Source organism: Corapipo altera, unplaced genomic scaffold, assembly GCF_003945725.1.
Source record: "Corapipo altera isolate COAL_440 unplaced genomic scaffold, ASM394572v1 58, whole genome shotgun sequence".
Taxonomy (NCBI): domain Eukaryota; kingdom Metazoa; phylum Chordata; class Aves; order Passeriformes; family Pipridae; genus Corapipo; species Corapipo altera.
The window spans coordinates 9,690,236-9,714,453 of NW_020884898.1; the positions used below are offsets into that span (position 1 = coordinate 9,690,236).

Genomic DNA, 24,218 nt, shown 5'->3' on the forward strand with positions numbered 1-24,218 from the left:
AACTTTTCCCAGAAAAAAAAAAAAAACAAGACAGGTGCAAAAGAGAGCTGGCAAAAGTTTAGATGCAAGTACTTTGTCTGATTCTCCTTCTAAACCCATTTGGACCAACTTTATTAAAACAACCTTGCAGCTAATATAAGGGAAGTTGCTAATGGCAAGTGTTTAAGAGTTGACCAGTAAAAATTCATTAAAATAACGGTGAGAAGTAACAAGTGAGCAGTCACCTTGTTTAGTTAAATACAAAAATCAAAATGCTTTGATAATCTGCTTAATGTTGCTTCCAGGAATGGCAAATATGTTTATACTTTTCAAAGGGAATGTAGATCTCTTAAAGTTGCCTAACCAGACCAAATCAGGCAAGGTTCAGCAGAAGCAGAAACCAAGATATGTGGATGCATGTTTTGTTCTCCACTTAAGCCAACAAAGCAGGAATGTGGCCATTGCCTCAACTTTTAATATCTTCTATACAAATGGTCTAGAGATTTTCCACTGCTAAGAGAGACTCCACTCTTACCTGGATATGTCAAAGAAAGAAAAGCACAGGGCACCAGCTTTCCCTCTGGATTTCATTCCCTTCACCACTTGAACTTAAACTCTTAAATGCTTAGAAATAGATCTGAAATTGCAATACTTGCTGTATTTGCCCATGTGTGGGCAAATTAGGATTCTTGACCCAGAACAAGAAATAAGAGAGGACAGGAAGATTTAGAGGAACTCTGCTCTTGTGATGAACTAGTGAGGGGAAAAGGAACCTTCAGTAAGTCTCATTGCCTTGCAAGGGAAGAGGTTCTGATGATAGGTGAAGGAAATATTAGGTGTTTCTCTTCAGACAAGTGTTACTTTCAACCAAAACCCTTTTGGAATGATTCCTCAAACTATTCCAGCAGTTGTCAGTTTAGAAGTAGGGAAAGGCTGAATGAGAAAGCAGAACTTTTTGACCTTCCTCCAAAGTCTTTTCTACTCAAGGCACTTTTTACCCTTTTAAATATCCAAAGCATGCAAAAGAAGCAGTGCACATTTTAAAAGCTGACAAGTGTTGTAATTGAAGGGCAGGGGCCCAGAGGGAACAGGAAGCAAAGCTGGCAGCTAAATAAAAATCTCCCTTTTCCCTACTGCAGTAAAATTATTTCAGGGGAAGTCCCCTTCACACAGTGGTGAAAACCACTGCAAGGAGATTTACAGTGTATCACTATCGATCAAGATAATTTGTCATTATTGATCAAACCGTTCTCTTAGCAGAGATGATCTTTCAAGGTCTGCAAGTCTATCGCATAATATGAATTTCTCTTAGATGTAAAATGTCATGCATGGTGGTCAACATAGACTTCTCTGCTTACTTCAGAGCTGTATTCACACATCTGTCTTAAGTCTCACCAAAATCAATGAAGAGACATCCATGGACACTGTCAGCTTTTGGATGAAGCTCCTAATGCCACTGTGTGTATTTCCTCTACAAAAACAAGTTTTCCAGGCTGATAAAGCAATGAAAACATATATCCCACAGACACAATAGTGGGAATACTTGTCTTTGCTCACAAGGCCAAACCCAAATCATCGAGATTTGCCAGCCTAAAAGCATCATTGTTGAAAAGTTGACTTGCAAGTCACAGTCATTGGGCTTTCATGAAAGAGTATTATGGGGACAAACAGGAAAGAACTGACAACTCTTAGAGTCAGCAGATGTAATTCTCCACTGCTCCTACTTCATTCCATAGGAAAGTGACTGGTGCCCACTGCCAGACTAGGAGGACAAGACAACTGTAGCTTATATATATCTTTTCCATGAACTTTTTTGGTTTGGCTGGTTTTTTACACAAATACCCTATTCCATAGTTCATTGGTTTGGTGAGCTGACCTAGGCAAGATTTAAGACTACTGTGGATGCATGTTATTATGGCCAGCAAAAGACATCATGGGTGGGGGGGAACACTTTTATTTATTATTTGCTTTAATAACTTGCTGTTTTCATTTGGTTTTGAACAGAATTATGTTAAAAGTAGTGTCACAGCATGTAGTCTTTCAGATTAAGGACATTATATGTTACCCCTCATATTTTTTGTGATTCAGCTGCAAACAGCTACCAAATAATACTATTTTGGGTTAGACTGTAAGAGGACTTTGGGGCACAGGACTGAACACTGCAGGACAACTTTGAGACTAAACTTACAGAGCACAGGGCTGCAGTGTGCTGAGATGCCTGCAGGAGATGAAAACAAATTAGCCTGAGGACCAGAAAGAACCCAGTTACGTTAATGGTGTGTTGCATAAGCACTGCTGAACATGAGTTATGCTGCTTCTAGAAGTCCATCCAGCTCGGTAATGGAATAAACAACCAGATTGTCAGGTACCAGGCCCCCAGTGACTTCAAGAAGATTTGTAGCTGCTCAAGACAACTTTAAGTCTGGACTAGGATTTTATGTACCTCTTTGAATATAATTTTTCGTGATAGTGTTCAGACCCTTTTTTCACGTGATAACTAAAGAATCACAGTCACTGACTTAAACTTTCTTTTTCTGTTGATTTTCTGTTGATTGTAGAGAAAACAATGCAATCAGTCTCACCTGCCTGCAGTTAGCTTTTGTGACTCTGTTAAGTAAGCTGTCCTTTTGCAAACAGGAGAACTACTGATGTTTTAAGATATTCCTCAGCAGCAATATGGATACCAAGTTAGAATTCACAAGAAAAAAACCCTCAACACGTTTCTACTGGTTTCTAGTAACTCTGGAAAATTACAGTAGCATTATGTGCTGTGATTAGCAGATAATTTTTCTTCCATTTTGTTTTTTTGTTTTGTTTTTTTTTTTCCCTGCAAAATAACTGAGTGCTTCTGATATCTGTGTTGATGCAATCAAATCACTGGGGCCATCCTACACAAGCATAATGGTGGATGCTTTGCCTTAAGATTAGGAGTAAGAGTAGATCTTTCAAAGTAGACTTACATAAAGTAAACTTTTCAAAGACTTCTTTGACCTATTATTGCTCACTGTTGTAGTGAAGGTTCATACTCTTCCCATGCAAAGAACTCATTTCTTGGAAGAAACAGGAGGATGTTCATCTTTTGAAAGGAATTTCTAATCTAATCTAAGACAAAGAGATCTCAATTGCAAAGATAATTTTTGCCCTTAACTTTTTATATGAATATTCTACACCTTTCTGCTGTAAATTAACAGAGCAAAAGAAAGGTCTTGGTGGGGTTCTGGGTTAGTAAACTGAAGACTAAGTATAGATAAGAAGGAAGCATGAAAGAGTTTTCTTTATGTGAGTCAGTTTGCCAGTTTGTTCTCCAATCTTACTTCAAAACAGTTTAAGATAAAATGTATGTTTAAATGATATAAGATTAACTTCAGAAAGTCAGAATGTCAGCTCAAAACATCAGTGCAATTCAAATGATATTCCTCATAACAACATAAAACAGGACATTTTAAAGCATGTTTTCTCTTTTTTGGTCATAATTCACAGAAGATAATATTATTGCTGATGGAATACATTTGCTGCAAGGAAAGAAGATAGAAGAAACAACATGCCAGGTGAAAGAAATACTCTTTCTGAAATCTAAAATTTCATTCAAATGAAATGCGTATTTCTTGTTTCCATTCAGCATTTACCTAACCTAAACTTCATACTCAGTATGCTTGTGTATTTTAGAAGCTGAGTTTCAAAGAAGGCTCTGGTGACTACCAAAGTTATCCATGATTTTACTTATGCAGACCATATGGATTTTATTGCAGAGGAAGCCTTCTCTTTCCCTGAGCAAATCCATTTCTGTTAAACTGATGTGCTAGAATTGTGTCCAGCAAGATGTATACTAAGTGTTTAGATTAGTCCTGCATGATTCATATTGGCATATGTATCCTAATGCTTTCTGAATTTCTGTAAACATACACCATATCTCATCTTCCTAATACTGCATTAATTATCCCACTAGCACGAGCAGTTAAGGAAATCTGACCCTTGGGTTTACATAATCATAACAACAACATAAAGGTAGGTAACAAGCCATCAGCTGGTGAACAGCAGAGAGGTGAGGAGAAAGACTTGTATCTCTGGAATTAGCATGACTGATGTTTGCTTTTTATTCACTTCCAGCCCAATGTTTGCCCTGATAATATGTTACTTAAAGGAACAGTTCATATCTGTGGCAAACCATCTTAGCTCTGCTGATTTCACAGGAGATAAAAGTTCACCCAGTTTGGGAATCTGACTAAAAATGTGTAACCCACCTCTCCATACATGTGTCTCCTAAATGAGGAATTAATACAATAAATTATTTAGGAGCTGAAAATCTATTAAATTTGCTTTTGCAGAAAAGTGTTAAATTCAAGGTGAGCACTAAACTTTAGAAAAGGCTCCAAGCTGAGTTTCCTCTGTTGTTTCTATACAATGTCAGGAGTCCTTTTGTATGTGTAGGTTAAAAGCAAAAAAAAACTGTATGTGCATCACCCTGAAGGCATCTGAGATAAGACAGAGAGCTGTGAAGACCCAGCATTTAGGCAGTGCTCAGCTCCAGTGTAGGCCAAAGACACAATCAGGATTAAAAACAAAAGTCAAATGATCTGCATATCAGGGGACAGATGACCGTATTGGAAACTTGAAAGTCAGTGTGTTCCAGGTTTCTCCTGCTTTCCCTCAGGCTTTTATCTGTCTCCGTACTGTTAGTTTGTTCCCATGATTATCTCCTCTTCCAGCTGCCAAAAAAGTAGCTGAGGAGGGAGGAAAGGAGAAAAGAACTCTTTCTCTTCTGCATCTCTCATTCTCTGTCTCTGATTTCTTCCTCTCACTTTCTAAGTATTACAAAGAAAGATTGCTCTTTGATTTCCCACAACAGTTCTTCCCTTGGTGTGAGGGATCTCTGGCTCTGCCCCGTCCTGCCATGGAAGCTTTTGGGCTGATTCCTGGTTAAGATCATGGAGGTCATTCCCAGACATGGAGGGGAAAAGGGAAGGAGTAATAGGGAATAAGGCTTATGTTTGCCCTAAATATAAGTTTCCTTAAAATCCCTTAAATCTTCTTCCCATGAACCATTTGTCCCATTCTAGATGCAAAGTTCTATTTTTCACTTCTCAAAGTATTTGAAGGCACTTCTTGGGGTACATGAAAAATGAGCTACAGACTTGGATACCTCCAAACTTTGATACCAATTTAAGAACTATTGCATTTGCTTTTTAAAAATTTCAGGGTTTATGACAGTATTTTGAATTTTAGTGATTGTTACCTCTCGCCTTCATTACCATCAAGATACCATTGATACCATGCTCTTTTAAGCTTCCGGAACAGTCTGATTATGTCTATATTCCTTTGCTGTGCTACATTATGCACACAAATAAGGAAATGCTGAGAGAACAGCACTATGGGGAAAACTCTAACTCTTTTTCTGCAAAATCAGCACAGATGAGTGCCCGTATGAAGTGCCTGTTTACTGATGCACAGAGCATGGGGAACAAACAGGAGGAATTAGAGGTCTGCATGGAGTTGCATGGCTACAAATCTCATGACCTCAGCAATGTGGTGGGACAGCTCACACAACTGAGCTATCCCCTGGCTGTTTTTCCTGTTTTTAAGAGGGCTGGAAAAAAAGTCCAGGGAACTACAGACCACACTGTTACCCCAATCCCTAGGAATGTGATGGAGCAGTAGGCACAAACTGAAATGCAGGAAATTTCACTTAACATAAAGAAAGCACTTCTCTAGTGTGAGGGGAGGTCAAACACTGAAGAGGCTTCCTAGAGATGGTGTGAGAAGTTCATCTTTGAAGATTCTCCTGTCAAGACATGGACCTCTGCAGCTTGTTCTGGTGACCTGTTCAGAGCATGGAGTTAGACTAGACAATTCCCAGAAGTGCATTCGTGCCTAAGCTGGTCTGTGTGAGTCTGTGATTCTATAAGACATGGAACAGGCAGATTTACAAGCAAGGGTAAATAGCATAGATGAATATTTTAGATTTTTTTCCCCCTTTTTAAAGAAAAAAAAAAGAAAAAAGAAAAAGAAAAAAAAAAAAAGAAAAAAGAAAGCAAATAAGTTTTCCTGAGTCCTTCACAAAAGCTTTAAGCCTTCTCCATTTCCTAAATTGACACTCATTCATTCCATTCATTCCATTCATTCTGTAAGTGCTGGAAAACAGGGGCTTGAAATAGAAGTACAGGTTGAGAGACACAGTGTGAGCAACCCTGCAATAATTGTACCTTACCAGAAAAAGGAGCTTTACTTTCTGCATTTATTTTTCATACCTTTGTTCTTGTTTGCTCATGTCTAGCAGGGCTCTCTTGGTGGCTCAAATCCTTTGTAACATATTGGGAGGGTCATAAAATATCAAGTAATACAGTCTTTGGGCTAATACATTTTCAAAAATATTTCAAGCCTTGTTTCTCACGTAAATTCTTAGGTTGCATTCAGCCTTCGAAGTGTCATTCATATTCATGAAGAGAAAAGGCCAGTGTTCATTACTTTCCTGATAAGCTATGAGAGCACTGTCAGGCTGGCCCACTAGGGCATCAGTACCCCAGGGAGTGTATTCTCATGGTGTTCCCATTGTGAGGAGTTGTGACCAAGAAATGTCTTATGGGCAGATGATGGCAGTGTATATAGTCCTGTCTTTGCTTAGTTCTGGGGATTGCTGTTAACCCAGTTCAAACTCACACCCTTAGTGCTCAGCAACCCAGGCAAAATAAGGTAAACTGAGCAAGAAACTTTTTAGAAATGCATCAGTGACACTTGCTCCTCAGCTGGGCAGTTGGTGCTGAGGGAAGTCTTCTCTGGCTTTCCTGCTTATTGAGAAAGGAAAACCAAGATGTGGGATGAGACCCAAAGATCCTATATTATAGTGCATGGCTCTGCCACTGCACCACGTATGCTGTGGTGTCCCCAAGATGTTCCCAAGTCCCAGATAACCAAAGAAATTAAGGCAGTTCAATATCAAAATTATTTCAAAGGGTGTCAGCTGGTGCATGTCAGCCATTTACTTTTATATGCACACAACACTGGGCTGAGAAACTGCTGATCTCCCATCTATATTCAATTACATGATGCAAATTATGTTTATTAATCTTATTTATGTTGGATTTTTTAAAAAATTTTATTCTAATTTATTTTATTTTTCTTACCATCTAGGTGATAAACTATGAGCAATGGATTCCACCACGAGTTCACAATCCAGGTGCACCTGGTAACAGTGAAATGGTGAGTTGCCATGAAAATTGTTCATTTTTTTTCACCAGCAGCCAGCAGCTGGGAAGAACAGGCTGTTTTAGTAGAATTTCCTGTACTATATGTTCCTTCCCCAAAAGCTGAAAGATCTTTATCCATATCCCTGTTATTAATCATGATATCTCTTTGTCTTTTATAGAATATCTTATTATTGCTCTGCTATTAATAACAGTATTTCTTTATCGTTTATAAAATATTGTATTATTGCTCTGTGATTCCCAGGAGAAAATCTGTCTATAATCCTGCTTAGGTCTGACTCTACACTCATTTTAGACTAGTTGGAGTACCAGACTGAAATAATGGGAATATTTAAGGGTCCTATATGTGTGGGCAGGAGCTTTATCCAAATTCAATGCATTTTACAGAGCTCTTCATATATACAGAGCAGAAAGTTCTCTATCATCATATACTGTTTTAATATTCACTGTGTGCAGCCAGCTTATTACTGAAACTTTCCAAAAATTTCTACGGTACAATAACAAGAGTGCCATGGACACAGTAAACATAGGGCAATTTTTGTCTTCTCACTATTGCACTGTACACTCTGAATTTAAGTGCACAGGTAACCATGATTAAATCATTGCACTTCTTTGGGAAAGGCAAAGCAGTCGAAGGAAAATCACAGAGATTAGACTCTGCCGTGACTAAATTCTTTAGGCTGAGAATTGACATGCTGTGCAAGTGGTTTTATTGAAATTAATGCAGTTACACCCAGGGAAGAGAGTGCTCAACAGGACCGAGATTGCTGGAATCCGACCAACAGTGTTTTACACTTAGCTTCCAAATTGCTGTATTTCTGTCACCAGGTTAATCCTCATAACACCTCACTGAGCAAAGATTTCTAAGGTGTTTAAAATACCTTAGGATAAACCCAAAAGAGTTTATCAGACTCAATTCAGGTCTTTCTTCTGTAATGCATTTTCAGAAATGCATTTTAAAAATGTATATTTTTTTGTCCCTAAATAGTCATGTGCACTTCATGCAAATTATTTACAACTAAAGGGCAGCCTGTGATTTATTTTTTTATGCAATTCATTTTTAGTTGTGATGTGACATGATTTTTCATCACTAAAACCCGTTAAGCAGAGAAAACAATAATATTCTTGTTACTCGGTCATGGAGGAATTCTTTCCTTATAAATAGCTTTGCTTATAGGTTGGGGAAAAGCACAGTTCACTGATTGTCTATCTAGTTTCTATATGAAAGAATGTTTTACCTCTATTTGGATAGGCTGCTAAAATTCCGGTTTTGAACATTAAGGTAAACCAAAATAAAATACTGTAAATTTAAATGCCCTCCCAGCACCAGCTGATACTGCATGATCTTTTTTCTCCATGAAAGGGGGTTGCTGCATTTATTATTTAAGCATTTATGATTTTTCCCTAATGATAGACTCTATGAAATGAGTGCTTTTAAGGCAAAGAGGATTAGAGTTTGCCATTAATGAAATTATCTGAATAGATTATCTTCCATTTATCTTGATGTCTCCATGATGGAAATCCCAGATCATAACTCAAAGTCATCATGTTGCTTTTGTGTCGTTACTTATAAGCGAACAAATTATTATTGCTACAAGAGATCTTATAGGAGAGCAATATTAGCATTTTAAACCCCTATGATTTATTTTGCAAAGACATCTCACAATGAAAGACTGAAAAATTACACCCCAGTTTCTCTCTTTAGCTAAGGTAAAACTGCAGTCCTACTATCTTGAATTTGGAAGAGGAGAGAGGGGGATTGAAATGCAAATCAGAACATGACCAACCAAAGCATTCTTGGATTTGGCCTACAGTGGATGATGAATAATCAGATACCAGCTGTAAGAGGGCCCTAAGTTGACTAGAGTTTTAAGGTGGATCTGCTGAGACCTAAATGGTTTTAAACTCAAAAATGCTATCTTTTATAAAATCTACAAAATAATAAAAACATGGCAGAAATTGAAAGCACCTAGGTTTTGTCTATATTAGTAACTGGCACAGTAGTATATGACTATCCTAGCATTGAGGAATACTGTAGCATCCGCACTATGTTCCCTTTCTCGTGTAGATTTATCATAGCAGGATTTCTGCCTGCATTGCAGGCACAGTGTGTGTTTCATCTACACACAAATGAAGGAAAGATGAAGAACAGCAGAACAGTTGGTACTGATGAGTTGATGTCCACAGTGTACATCTTATGGGAGGTCTACCTCTGTTCACATCTTCTCTGTTGGACATTCAAGAGCAGCTGGAGTTCTTCAGCTGAACTTCTGGAAAGTGTCTTTCATCTTAATTTCATCTGTGATGAATTCAGTTGGTGGCAATCTGAGACCAAATCACAGCTTACAGGGATAGATGTGAAATTCACTTCAAAACTAAAATACTAATGTAGCTATAACTGAACACTGGAGGCATGGAAAGTTGTTTATATTCAACTCTCTGACTCCCTCTATTTCCTTTGGTTGACACCCAGTCTCCAGGACGCTCTGCAGATTTCAAGGAATGAAACATGCTGCTGAAAAGAGGGGAGTCTAAACCCAAGTGCTATCCACCATGGGAACTTTTGCATTACTTACTGTGATTAACAAAAGGAGGACTCCTAAGTCTTATCCCTAAGGAAAGAAAGCAGCATAGGCTATTAATTCCTCATGCCAATTTATAGCTGGAGCAAGATGAAGTGGTCATGCAAATCATTTGGTACAAACCCTTTCAAGGTTTGAAATTAAACATCTGAATATACAGGGAAACATCTCACTTATTCTCACTTAGCTTTCACTAACTCTCTTCTTCAACTGAATATAATTTCAACACAGTTGTCTCATGACACAGAACTAAATAAACACACATAAAAGTGACCTTTGCCTGGGCATAAGATGTTTCAGACTCCTAGTTGTGCTTACAGAACCTCATGTCTTCATAGAAAAATATCTGAACTTTCGGCAGTTCAAGCATAGCAATCTTTATAAGCATTTATCTGTCAAGTGAACAGTGGACTTTTTTTTAATCTGAAATCAACATACGCCCTCTCCCTTATCAGTGCTGCAGGGGATGGATGTGACTTGTAATATGTGAATGCTGGAGCTTCAGATGTGCTTCAAGCTAAGACTGCAAAAAGGCTTTAACCCAAATGAGAGCTGGGGAGTTCAGGATCCCTTGAGACCCATTCCTAAGCAGCCTACCCTCTATACTTTAGACTGCTGGTAAACTCTGGGATGTCTTTGTCCCAAAGGATTATGCATGTGAAGAAGAAGGAAGCATCTATGATTGTGTGACCTATTTGCTGGGGAAACTGCAATAAGGACCTCTGCATTTCTACCTTTTGATAACATCAGCACTAGCACTCAACTGCTTGCAATATTGCCAAAGATTTATTGCTACAATACAAAATCATTATCAGTTTAAATAGGTGAATATCCATAGAAGCCAGACAGTATTGTTCCAAAAAGGTAGCCGTCCGTTAATTACAGTCTTAACTAATTTCTAATTTTGTTTTGGTTTGTTTTGCTTCATTGAAAATCAGATATTCTATGTGAAACACAGCATGTGACTATGGAATAGAAGTTATTTGCTGTCAGAGTATGAAATTTCTCTCTGAAGATCAGAGATAATTCAGAGTCAGACTGGAAGAGAACTCAAGTGTTTCTGGACTGATTTGGAAGACAGCAGCTGGTTTAACATAAGTGAACATTAATGAGATGGCTGCATGTTCATGAGGTTCCTGCTCTAGGAGCCTGTAGTATCTAAACCCTGAGTTTCTCAGTAGGAAGCTGTTGGAGTGTACAATAACAGATTTGAATTGTCTTTGACATTATTGTCATTTAATCTAGGAAACAAAGTAAGGTCTTGAAAAAAGAAAGAAAGATGTCAGTACTTCAGAACATACTCCCATAAACACTTAAATGCAGTAGCTCACCACATCTGGGATTCCTGTGCACATTTAAAAGGCTTCTAGATAATGTAGTGGATGCATGTATTAAAATGTTTTCTGGAACAAATCTGGAATTAAGTACTAAGTAATGCTGTGGTATTCAAGAAATGTAATATGTAAATGGCAATATGAATAATGCCCTAAGAATTATTTATTTCTTTTATCTATTTTTCCCAAGCAAGGAAGTGCCTAACTTCTAAAGCATTGTGTCAGTGATCAGTTCTTTGAATCTGAAACTTTGTCATTCTCCAGATTAACACCATTTTACCCTTATTTTTTATTTGTAGGATTTGAATAATTTTAATGTCTTTGGTCTTTTTGGCAGGGTACAGAACCAGAAGATAAAGTAGAGTCCATGGGAACATTAAAACGACTGCAGAAATTGGTCCGAACAAAAAAAACGACTACACAAAGCTTGGAAGATGTCAAGCATGTTTTGCTCCCTCTCAGTAAGTACAGCATCATATCAGCATTCTTTCCAACATTTGGCAAATGACACTGTATTGAACATAACTGTAAACAATCCTGTCCTGGTCTGTCATTCACCACCCACAATTTTCAAACCCCAGCTGAGATGTTACTGTGATACCACTTGAGTGCTGACTTCCTCATAGTGTGAAAACCTGTTTCCTGTCACACTAGCTCGAGTTTTGTAACAGTATATCTCGCAAGTGGGGATTTTAGATAAATAGAATTGTATAACAGCGGGGCCTCCGTGATGGGGAAAATTTGTCTTTGCAGTAGTTCCTAGTTTTGTATCACATTTCGGATCAGAAAGGCAAAACTCACGAATGTGGAGATAACTTTCAGTGTTAATCCATGAAGCAGCAGCAGCTGGGAGTACAGGAAGGTCTGTAAGCAAATTGGCCTCTCATCATACCTGATTGCCTTGGGCCATAAGACACAGGAATTCTACACTGATTCTGGGATCAGGTTATTTTCTGGAGTCTCCTGTGGATCACTGATCTGACTGTGCAGCAGTTCTTCCTCTGAACTTGTTTTGCCAATTTAAAAGTGCATACACTTGTTGTAAAATGCACTTGTGTATATGATTATTTTTAAACTAATACTAGCAAAATGAGTTTAAACTGTCTGATGAACTACTGCTCCAGATGACTCATTGCTTGGGCTGAAACACATGAGGAAATAATGGATTTCAGCCACTACTTTGTAGCTACATACTGAGAAGGGGTGGGAGAGGAAATATCCAGAAAGTTTCCTGAACTTTTCCATTATTTAGGCTAAACTCATGCTCTCTGCAACTGTGACATCCAGTTACCAAATTTTCATATTCAGGGCAGAACCAGTAAAATTTTCCAGGCTTTTGAGGGAACAAGATAAATTTAACAAATGGAGAATAGTTTTTACTTTTGGCTCAGATGCCTCACACAATACAAAATACTTTCCATTTCCCTAATTATCATTGTTATTTGTTTTTTCAATGGAGTCCTTGTGTTTTTCATTATATAGAATGCAACAGACAGCATTTAAAAAAAAAAAAAGTGCCACTTTCTCTGTGAATTGCAACATATCATAACAGAAGTATTTGTATTTTTAAAGATGCGTTAGAGGATGCTTATCTCTCTGAAGAGGATGAAGAAGCATTGACTTCTTGCATGAAGCTGACAAGACCTCAGGAGAAGAAAACCTGGAAAGACAGCTCAAGGAGAAAAGAAGAGAGTGAGACAAGGCCAGATTTTATTTCTGCATCTCTGGGCCGCACATACACTTCCAGACTTAATAACTTAGGAACTATTTCAATTCATTCGGAAACTGAATTTCACTTGTGGAGTGACTGGAAGACGTTTCCTGACAACCAGCTCTGTCCTTGTGACTTCTTGATTTCAAAAATAGAAGAATGGGAAAACTGTACTTGCTCTTCTCATCAGCCACATCTCACATATTCCCTAACTGATATGGATCTACAGTACTCCTGGGTAAGTGGAAGTGGTTTCTTTTGTGCTGATATGCAGAAAAAGTGGAAACTTTTTGCTCTGACTCAGCATTAAAGGGATAACGTCATCTTCCATGTGGTTATGAAATGCAATAACCCAAATTTAGATTTCAGGTAAATGGATGTGAATGCATTGTTCAGGCTAACACCAGGGTTCATATAGCCCTAGGTAGTTCATTTTTAACCATGCAGACATCAGCAGCATGGAGATGGAAGGCTTTAGGCTATTCTGTTTCTCATCAGCACACTCATGTATTTTTGGGTTTTTATCTGTATATTAAATACTCATCCTTCCAGGCTTAGAAAACTTTCTGGAAGTCTGGGGTAAGTCGGTAAGGGACAATGAAGCAAATGGGCTTGGATCAGGCTTCTAGAGGTCACTGCAATACTAGTAAAGGACAGTAGAGTTATTTAGGCAAATGTCAGAGGTTGAAATGGTATCTGTGCTTCTGCCTTCTTGGATCAGCTCAGCTGGTAGAGCCTATTTTTGCAGTAACCTATGTGCCAGCAAAAAGATTTTCGGGACAGAATCGAAGAGAGTTTAATCTTGATCTGAAATTATCTTTCTGGATAGTTTTCTAGGGGAGGCTTTTGCATTTAAATTGATGTGTTTTTTTAAAAGGCTATTTGAAACGGGAAAAACAAAAACAAGAAAAGCTTTTGTTGGTGAGATATACAAAATATAGTCACTGCAATGAGGCTTTTCTCCTCTCCTCACTGGGCACAGCAGGTCTTCTGGCACTCCACATAGTGGTAAGCACGTGGTGGGGGAACTGGTTGAGTGAAATGTATCAGGGAAGCAGTAAAGAGCAGCCTCTTTTCCCTTCGTGCCTGTTCCCTCAGCAGTGCCTGTTCCCTCAGCAGTGCTCCGGGGACAGAGCTGTCTCTCACTGTGAAATAAGGCCAGCTCCCAGGAAAGTGCACCTAAACCACAGGGGGCAAAATACCCGCTGAAACCTGCCAGCTGAGTGTTCAAAGGGAGAGCTGAGCAACCATAACCTTAGACCAGAGAGTCTCCTGCTGAAAACACCGTGTTCTGTAATGGGTGCTCATATATCACTGGGAAAGGTACACGTATAGGTGTGTGGGTCTATACAGCAACCATATTTCTGAATACATGGAGGTGGTAATTCAGTTCCTTTACAACGACACAGTAACTGACATAACAGGTAGTACCTGAAACATGGGATTTATCTAGCTGCAGGTTTTCCTGGGATTTGATGTAGAAAACAGAAAGTGTAAAACTTCCATTGACAGAACCGTTATTAGAAAAGAGAGAAAGAAAACCACCCCTAAAAAGAGCTGAGGAAGGTGCAGCACTGCAACCCTGGACAGCCTAAGCACTGCAGAGTCCCAGGGAGAGCCCCTGCAGACAGACCTCTGGGGCAGAGCGTTGGCAGAAATAGGCTGGGAGCTGTGAACAGAGGCTGTGCTCTGTCAGGTGAATCCTCCTGCCCGCCAGTAAATAGGACTCTCTGTAGAAACTGAATTGTGTCAGGGATGCTGGGCTCCATCATATGCCTGGCTCCTAATGAAAGCAGCTTTCAGCATCCTGAGCCAAGGATGAAGTCCCAGGTCAAAATAGTAATAGATGTGTCGGTCAGATTTACGAGACAATAAGTGTCAATTCAAGTAATTTTATTTCATTTTGTCACAAACAGCCTGTTAACGTTCTCTGCCCTGGTGAGATTTGTCCTACCCATGTTACTATTAACTGCCAGCAAGGGGTTTAGTGCGTTTTTTTCCTGAGTTGTTTATTTTGCCATCTGCCTTCCTGACGGGCTCCCTGACTTTAATGTATCTCTGTGGGCTTAGTGTCTTTGGATTTAGATTACAGTCAATGGCAAGTCATCTCATTCTTTGCATTTGTGTTCTACCAACTGGCTCAATTGAAGATTACAAAGACTGGATTTTCAGTTTTGCTGTTTAAGGATGAAAAAGCGGACACGGGTGGTTTTGCTATGAGAGGATCAGACACTGGGGATGGTGCAGATGTTCTTTCTGATGTTGATTTACTTGTTAGAGTAAACCAAATATATTCCATTATACTCTTTCTGATTCTATGAATAAGAAGGTATAATTTCATTTTCTTGTCTTGGCAACTACTCTGTTGTCTTTGCTGCAGCGTGTTGTGGAGGAGATAGACTGAGATGTACTGCTGAAATTCTTGGTATGTCCTGAATTGAGGCACACAGACAAAACTAGTAGATGCAAGACCAAGATCCAAGACTCTGCTATTCAATCAACAAACTGTGGCTTATCTGGCTTGAGGGACGGACAAATATCTAGGTTGGACACATGTTATTCAGGCTCATCTCAGCAGCATGCGCAAAGCTGATTGAGCCTAGCCTTAATTAAAGCTTGAATTGCAGACAGTGAATTAAGTAGTGCTCTTCCATAATCACAGGCAAAAAGACCTAGATGTCTTCCTGATAGATTGCCGTTTAGAGAGACAAAATATGAGTAATCCTAATTCCCTTCCTCCAATTTCTTCCCTTGACTCCTTTCTTCCTCTTCTGTTCTTCCTCCTCGGCACTTTACAAAGCCTCCCTTACAGTGTTTCCTATTGCCATTTTTTTTTACCTAAACCAGTAAAAAGGCTGACAGAAGTCATCCGAGCCAGTCAACTAAACAAGAACTGTGAGAACAGACTGCAAAAATCATGTCCCTCTTCAGCTACAGCAGGCTCCTCCAGCTCCAGTTACTCATCCTTCAGCCTCCCCCCGTTAAGCTCACAACACTCACCTGTGTTAGCTGGACTGCCTCTGGCCCAGGGACATTACAGACAGCTCACATCTCACCCATCCTGCCCACCTTCATGTATTGTGAAAATATTGTAGAATTCCGTATTTCTGTCCTTTAATGAAATCCAGATCTGTGTGCTGTGTTATGTTACAATTTTGTAGCCATGGTGCCACCATTAGCAACTTTATGCAAAGAGAACTTAGACATAGGTCTTTTTTTATACTTTTTTTTTTTATTGTTTAGCTCTTTAAAATATAATTAGTGGTCGGTCAAAATTTTGCCTAGGGCAACACAGAACGTTGCTTTTTTCAGTGTGTCAAGAGTGCCTTGTGAAATTATTGTAGCTGGTATTCTTTCCAGAGAGATGAAATTTACAAATAATTCTTCCTTTAAAAGTGGAAGAGTGTATTTTAAAAAATACAAAATACTTCAGAGAAAAAGAAAAAAGAAAAATATAACTGTATGCTTGAAAAAAGAAACTACTATGCTGCATATTTTCTCATTATCACAAAGTATATTGGGGGGGAGAAATGAGTGCTGCAGGCTGATGTTTGTGATGTTATGAATCAGATAAAAATCAGGCAGAGGATGGAAAAAAGATTGTCCAGACACCACTTTAACAACCACTTGACCTTAATGCGAAAGGTTATTGGGTTTTAATGCTTCTTTTTATTCCTCAAGCTTAGCCCTGCAGAAAACAGTTCAGCTGTCTGTCTCAGAATTTTTTTAAATTGTGGTTATTAGAAGCTGCCCTTCTGTTATTTGTATGCTAAGATCCTCACTACCCAAACAAAGCAGAATACTTAGAAATGCCATGTCCATATGACTTTTATACAAGCTATTTCAGACTTCTGTTGCTTTTTCTCAATCTGTGCAATTGCATAAGACTTTTGCAGTCTCATACAAGGCATGAAAAATCCACAGTCAGAGGCTTTCAAAGTACAGGAGCTCAATAGGCTTGAATGGACCTGAAATAGGCACGGAGTGGAGCACATTGTGGGGTCACAGATGAGGGGTCCTCTTCACACAAGGGTTCAAAGTCTGTCCTCAACAGCCTGAGACAGAAAGAAAAAAGCTGATGAGTCCCTTTCTCTTCTCCCTCAATACTTTAACATGCTATTTCACTGGCTGACCCATCCACTCTCCCAATAACCATGCAATATAGAAGCTGTGTTTGTAGAATCATCCGGGCCTCCTTTACAGGAGAGGGAGAGGAGACAACATCTTCTGTTGGAGACAAATCAGCAGAGAGTTACTGGAAGTAGGTTTACCTTCTTCACACATCTGAGCAGCATGGTTAAATTTTACAGAAGAAGGATTTAGTCATTGATACCATAAGAATATTTATCTGTTGCAGCCTGTGTTTGGCACTCAGTGAGAATGAAATACAACGGACATTTCCCAAGACTAGAGAAGATCTGGGATTTTGGTGAGGAGAAATAAAATCTAAAGGTACTGCAGAGCAAGATACCTTTTCTCTCCCATTTTCAGGTTAAGAGGAGAGTAGAAAGCTGCAAAAGATTGGTTTCTATCCCATACAAATGCATTACATTGTGGTGGAATGAATAATAAGTTTGGGAACACTACAAGTGATTTTATGCCAATACATGTATTCATTCTGTCCTTATTCCTCTCAGGAAAGTGTCATGGTCTTGTCATGCCCTGCTGTTATGTCTGTGGTTCTCTGCAATGTCAGTAACCTTGTGGCCTCTTGCTTTCCTTGTGGTCTGGCTTGCTTCCTTGTCAGACAAGCCGTTTCTCAGCATCTCCCTTTGACCCCTAGTAGACATGCCTAGTTTGACACTCTTAACTCTGGTTTTGGACGTTTTCTTATCCTAACTTTTCCTGACATATTGTACTTAATAGGTTCTGGTTCCCAGTTGCCCCATAACAGCCTTGCTTCCTTGCTGTAGTGCTCTTCCCCTGCTGTCTGCACTGCTTCTGTTGCTCCTGGTCATCTTGGTTCTCAAAAACATGCTGTATATTGCCTTGAGGTTTATGCAGGTTATTGGATCTGTGATACCAGTGACTGAGCATTGTTCCCTAGGCTGGTGAAGTGGGGAGGAAGGGTGTGGGCAGTCAGTGCTGAACAAAGAGGACAGAATGCTCTTCTCTGGCAAAATATGCCCTGAAGCTGGAAGTTGTATTGACCATTTGCACAGCCCACTTGTGGGAAGATTTCTGCTTCATTTCAGCCAGCAGTTTCTCCTGCACGCTAGAATGCCATGGACTTTAATGGACTTTCTGATTGCTCAATTTTCTTAAGCAATTTGACTGTTTTCTGCAGGTTTTGATTTCTTCAGCTAATGTCTGTCTGTTGAGAGACACCTGAACGTGCCTTAGAAGAGCTTTCTCAATTGCATTTTGAATCCTCGTTTGGCACAAATATAGCACTAAAAAGAACGCCTGGAAATCCCCAAATTGCCTTTCTGAGACACCAGTTTTCAACTGCTCTGGTCACTGTAGCTGCTTCACTGTCAGTATTAAGTGGTCCTTTTAAAAGCTGTAGCTTTTGTTCCTATTTCAGTGACAAGGCAGGAAGCCAGATTCTCACCAAGTATAAATCTATTTTCTACTGCTGTTAGAGAGTTCTGCTTAGCTGTACCCAAGCTGAGGCCCAAAGTCTTTGCCCAGGGAAGACATAAAGGGCAGCTGGAAGGGTGGCAGTAAGCAAAACCCTCAAGACCATGATGATGGGCGTTCAGGTGATAAGCTGTGGCTGAGACATGAAAACAGGATTTGTTTTCTAAGGTATGAAACTGTCCCCAGCTGCTTCTTTTTCATCTTATCTTAATTTAAAAGGCTCCCAACAGGTTTCCTGTTGCTTTTTATAACATTCTAGCTAATTTCACCTGTTACTCTGCTCTTCCCACCAGTCCAGCACCTCATCCCTTCACACTCTGTACTCAGCACCTCTCTTGCAGGGTAAAGACACAGCTAGAGACACCTCCATGCTCCCCAGACTGCAGACTTTGAAGATACAGGAGCTGATAGACAAAAAGGAACAGTGCTACAGTTAAATTTAGCACATGATTAAATTCAAAGGCACTCGCTTTTCCACAGTCCAAACCCTGTACAAGAACCTTGTTAAAATTTATTTTAAATTTTAAGACTTGTGAGGGGGTAGGGATTGAGATATATTTATGCAAGTCTGTTGTGGTCAAATGCTGGTGAAATTTGAATGGCTTTGTTTTTGAAACTGGTGAAATGTCAAGAGCCAGGACTAAATTTTCAGTGTCTACTTTTCTTGGAAATATCAAGCAAAATATGGAGTCAGACAAAAACACACGAATGCTAGTGAACTTAAGAGTGCTTATTTTCTTGATGCTTCAGAGTCTGTAGAGGTTTATTTTGTCTCCTGTCACAGGGAGCTTTATTTAAGAAACAATTTCATCAGTAAGTTGGTAAATATTATATGTCTCACTTCAGTTAAATACAAAAAGTGGAAGAAAATCACCTCTGAAAGTGCAAGGCTTCATCTCTCAAGCTTTGTGCTTGGAAGAGAGAAGCCTGTGAGGGTGTCCAGCCTCACTAGAATTGTACCATTGCACTGTGCTGATAGCAAATATCTGCCACTACCATTCCACATCCCACAGTGATTTTTGCTATTTCCTGCATAGTAATGTGAAAAATTTTGTGTTCTCATCTGTGGTGACTTTGCTATTGTAGTCTTACAGCAGGTTTTAAAAAATATGAAAAATCTGATGCCACTGCTCTTCACTATGGTAACTCTTGTCCTATTTTATATTTTTCATACCTTACTAGAATTTTCATAGCTGTATAGGGAATGATGTCATATTTTTCATTAATCTTAGAGGCATGTGTACCTAACTTTACCAAAAAGCTTGCCTCTCCACATTTCTGGGCTGTTCTGTAAAGTTGGATTGCTAGTACCTGCTAGTAAATATAAGGCAGAATGGTAATGGAGTGAATTTATTTGCACTAAAAGATACTTTAGAATATCAGAACATTTTTAATATGGTTACAGATAACTGCAGAAGAACATTGTAATTCACCTCAGCAGATTTCATGGGTTTGCTTCTGACATAGCTGCTAGGCACTGCAGAGCTACAGCTAGAGAGAGAAATGAAAGATTTTGGATTACTGTCATGAATGTAGTGTGAAGGGGACTGTAATTGTTGAAAGTGTGGGGAAAACTGTGCACTTTATATACTTATCTTTGTAAATGGTGTATGAATTCTTAATAGAAAAAAAGGAATGCTACCTGCTTCATGAAACATGATTAAGAGTCAAAATATAATTAAACTAAGTGCAGTTGTTGATAACAAACTGTCTGATGAAAGGATGACTTCCTGTTAGCATCCTTTAGAATTGCCAAAACGATGCACTTTTGTGTACTGAAGGAAATATATTCTCTTGCCTGTCTGCTGCTTTACACACCTACGCTGTGATAATATTATCCTTATGTGGATCTGCTGTCAGTCCAGTATTGTATAATAGGCATTTTTCTTATTTTTTTTATGAAAAAAAATAAAATATAAAGGTTATCTTTCTTCCCATACACCACACAAAGCAAAAAAAAGTACACATTACTCTGCTTGATCAGTGCTCCCACCGAATGAATCAGCTAATACAGGCTGTGTTTTCATGCTGTGTTGTCCTAATGCATCAGCTCCTGATGCTGGCAGGAACATTTTGACCAGTGAAGCTATCAGGTGCCTTGGGATATGCTTATCCAAGTCTACAACTTTTAAAGTGCAATTTATCTTCTCACACAAAGTGATGCAGTTTTACTTCTGCATGGATTTTTGAAACCTAAACTTTTTTTCCTGCTCTTGTGCTTGTTGAGCTGGTGACGAGCTTCCCGTTTGTAGTCAAAATGTTTAATCTTCACTGTGCTTGCATTAGCTCAGTGCACCTTTTATGTGTGCTCATCTTCATTCAGGAGAACAAGCAAGCTCAGCTTTAGATTTCTTCCGAGTCCCTGACGAAGCTGAAATTAAAGTGCTACTCACATGACTAATTAGGTAAGGATTTTGAGGCTTTGGTAAGGAAGCCACAACTGAAGATGACTCAGGGATCCTTACTGACCTTAAGTTACAAGAATATGTAAGTGGTGGGTAGCAGTGCCATTCCAAAATACCTGATACTCCTTGTCCTCTTCCCTATGTAATTCAAATGACTTTTCTCTTGGGGGACATCAATTTTCTGGAAGTTCTGAGCTGGCTCAAAACCTGATTATGTTTGCTTGCTTGTTTTGTGAGTGTCGATTAAGCTAGTTATTCTCTTTGGTAAGTCATTTTTGGACGTTTTAAAGTGTTCCTGTAAAGCTTATTTGTGAAATAAGCCTTTCATTAATTAGAAGAAATTAGTTCTGTTTTCATCTCCCTCACATAGAAGTGAAGGGAAAGTCACATGATATAGGTGCTCAGCAATGGCATAAATGGAAGAGTGAGGATTTTCAGTGCCAGAAAGGCACTAAGGTTTCCAGGGCTGCAGCATTATTATAATTAATGCATTTCAGAGTCCTTTAAAAGAAACACTTTTGTTGTGACATTCTCCAGAAGTAGGGTATGTCTTGCATAATTTCACACTTGTTTTTAGAAACTGAAAATTTAATGTGAATACTGGGTGTTCATCCAACTTTGAAAAAATACTTGTGGGTGAAATGAACAAGAATAGGGCCTGAAAAATAAGACTGGAAGTGAAACAATGGACACACAGTGGACACACCTCTAATTCTGCTATTTAAACACTTCCTGGTGTTTAGATCATTAGAAGACAAACACCAGAGCTTTTCGCAAAAAAACTGGAAAAGGTTTTGTATCTGACTATTCTCTCTCATTTTGAAAGGAATTCACCTATGGTAATGAAATTTCTGGACCAATCTTTTTGTAGACATTTAATTGATTGAAGAAGTTCACCTTCTCTAATACATAAGGAAAGCAAATTGGAAAGTTGAACCTAACATAATTCTTGCTGGAAGTGCTTGCACTCCAATCCATTTGAAGAAATCTGGCTGAATATTTTTTTGCAAAAGGACCAAATTAATTAGGTTAAATGACATGAAACTTCTTGTTCACTTCTACTTACAGCTTGTGTTTGATAGCACAGCACAAGAAATGATGACAAACAGTGTGTGGGAAGTACAAAGATCAAGAGTTCAGATAGTTTAAGATCACAAGGAAAAAACTTTTGCAGGTATCTTGAGGGTTTCTATATTTAGTTCTAGGTCACGTAGGTGTTTTAATACCTAGCTTTCTTCCCTTACATTTATGCTTCCGTGTATTTCCCCTAAAAATTGCGTCAGGATAGTATTCTGATTTTCTAGTTTGAAAGACTTGAATTCAAACTCCCCAAACTATTCTTGCAGCTATATTTGCTTAGATTTTCTGCACATCTGACCACAGGGTCAAAACCTTAGAATTACATGCAGTCAGTGATCAACTGCAAAGTAGATAGCTTTTAACATAATTTCTTAGTGTTTTTCTGTACTAGAATGACAAAATGAATCCATATTCCATTTCTTTATAAGTTCCTTAACCCCATGAATCATGATCAAGTGATTAAGGATGTAGATAATACAGATTCAATTCCCTGCACTTCTACAGACTCTTGTATGATATTAGACAAATCACTTGACTTGTCTGCCTCAGGCTTCATTTGCAAAATGGGGATAGAATGTTATTTTACACATCAGACGGTTGTTGCATGAGCAAGAACACACTTACCAGTGTACCAGAAGTGCAGGAGTTCAAACAGTTTATTTGCAGGCTCTGACACCTCCATTTGGATTCACTCATTGCACTGAATGAGACAGACATTGAGTAGAGAAAATGAGGTAACTATTAAAGCTGTATTATTAAAACTGCATCATAAAATATCCACGCATAGGAGGGAGATCCAGGTATCACAGATAGCATTCATTCTGCCTTTCCTTGACTTTAAAACTTTGTTTTCTTATCAAGTGAGTTTGTGTGTATGGTATGTAAGGGTGTTATTTTTTTAGGGTTTTAGGTATTATTATTATTTAGGCTTTGAAACACAAAAATGTTTCAAAGATTTTTTTGTGAACTTTCCCTCCCTAGGAGGGAGGAGCATAATATTAATATTTCACTTCACCAGTTTGTACACATATTAAGAAAAAAACCAAATAAGATTTACTGTAAACGAGACCTATATCTAGCCCTCAGAGTTTTGCTGCTCCTGGAGTGAGAATTTCTCCAGTTTGGTGTAGAACTACTGCTGCTTTTGTTCAGTAGAACTTTTAGCAGATCATGGAGCTGAGGAGGGAAAAGTTTTGTTGCCTTTTCATCAGCCTCTGCTTTCTGTGGTAGCAACAAGAGAAAGGAGACAGAAAACACACAGAATAATGCATGTGATTGAAGTAAAAAGGATCATATAGGTGAGAATAGGTGGTAAAAAAAGATTCTCTAGAGAAGGAGTATTCAAGGTATGAGTCAAAAGCTCGCACGCTTTGTGGGAAGTGAGAGGAGAGGAGTTTGATAATACAATGAAAAAAGATCAAGATTGGTGGAAGGAATATGGAAAAAAAAGTGAGGTGTTTGTGAAGAGGCAAAGCATGAACCTCTCTTTCCACAGAGCAGTTTCAGAAACAGCCTCCCCTTTCCATTCCCTTCTCTCCCCAAAGACAAGTTACTGACACATAAGTAATTACCTTAAACATACTGAGCATCATGGCTGTCCCTGTGAGTGCTTTTAGCCTAGAGCCTGAGATAAAGCATGTTATCTTAAGCCCTTAATGAAATAAATTTATGTGACTGTGCTTCACTTCATCTTGTTGATGGGCTAAGAGAAGGTTCCCACCCCGTTGGTGAGGCTCAGCTGACCTGGAGCAGCTTAGTCAGTTGTGACCATTCAGCCACAACCTGCAGTGTCCCGTGAAATCCTGAGTGAGGCAAGTAGGACACTAACCACGACCAACAAAGGGTGCAGTGATCACCTCGCCAGTCCTCCCCAGTGAGGGATTTGGTGCCAAAATCCAGCAGGAAAAATGCCTTGTCTTTTTCGTGGGAGAGCTCAGCATGGCTGCATTGTTCCCACCCTCCTTCACCTGTGCCCTGGAGCAAGTGGCTGTTGGATCGAGGTAACCACCTACACCTGCCAGACAGATGCACAGAGCAGAAGCCAGACCTCCCTGCAGTGAGGTTCAGGTCTGGAAATGAGAGAAAATCAACCACTCAAGTCTCATTCCCAGTATGTGTGATTTGGCAGTCTGCTGATGGAGCTAGTTTGACCCACATCCTGCTTGATTTTTGAGGTATTGCCATTTATGTCAGCATCTGAATCAAGTTTTGTAACAGTAAAACCACAGGTCTGGTACAAAGTGAGAAAAAGAAAAAAGAAAAGAAAAAAAAAAAGGGAAGGGAAGGGAAGGGAAGGGAAGGGAAGGGAAGGGAAGGGAAGGGAAGGGAAGGGGAAAAAGAAAAAG

The 24,218-nt window shown here is 39.1% G+C and overlaps 1 protein-coding gene across 2 annotated transcripts in view; it reads left to right on the top strand.

Moving 5' to 3' along the window:
• Positions 1-24,218, top strand: part of LOC113949788 (SAM domain-containing protein SAMSN-1-like) — an 84,862-nt gene that overhangs the window by 18,771 nt on the left and 41,873 nt on the right. The window contains exons 7-11 of one of the 2 annotated variants that reach the window (XM_027648799.1): positions 3,460-3,527; positions 7,105-7,173; positions 11,432-11,555; positions 12,667-12,786; positions 12,877-13,043. In XM_027648799.1, the coding sequence (XP_027504600.1) occupies positions 3,460-3,527; positions 7,105-7,173; positions 11,432-11,555; positions 12,667-12,786; positions 12,877-13,043 (548 nt within the window). Of the gene's footprint in view, positions 1-3,459; positions 3,528-7,104; positions 7,174-11,431; positions 11,556-12,666; positions 13,044-24,218 lie in introns of both variants that reach the window. The other variant, XM_027648798.1, reaches the window with a different exon arrangement.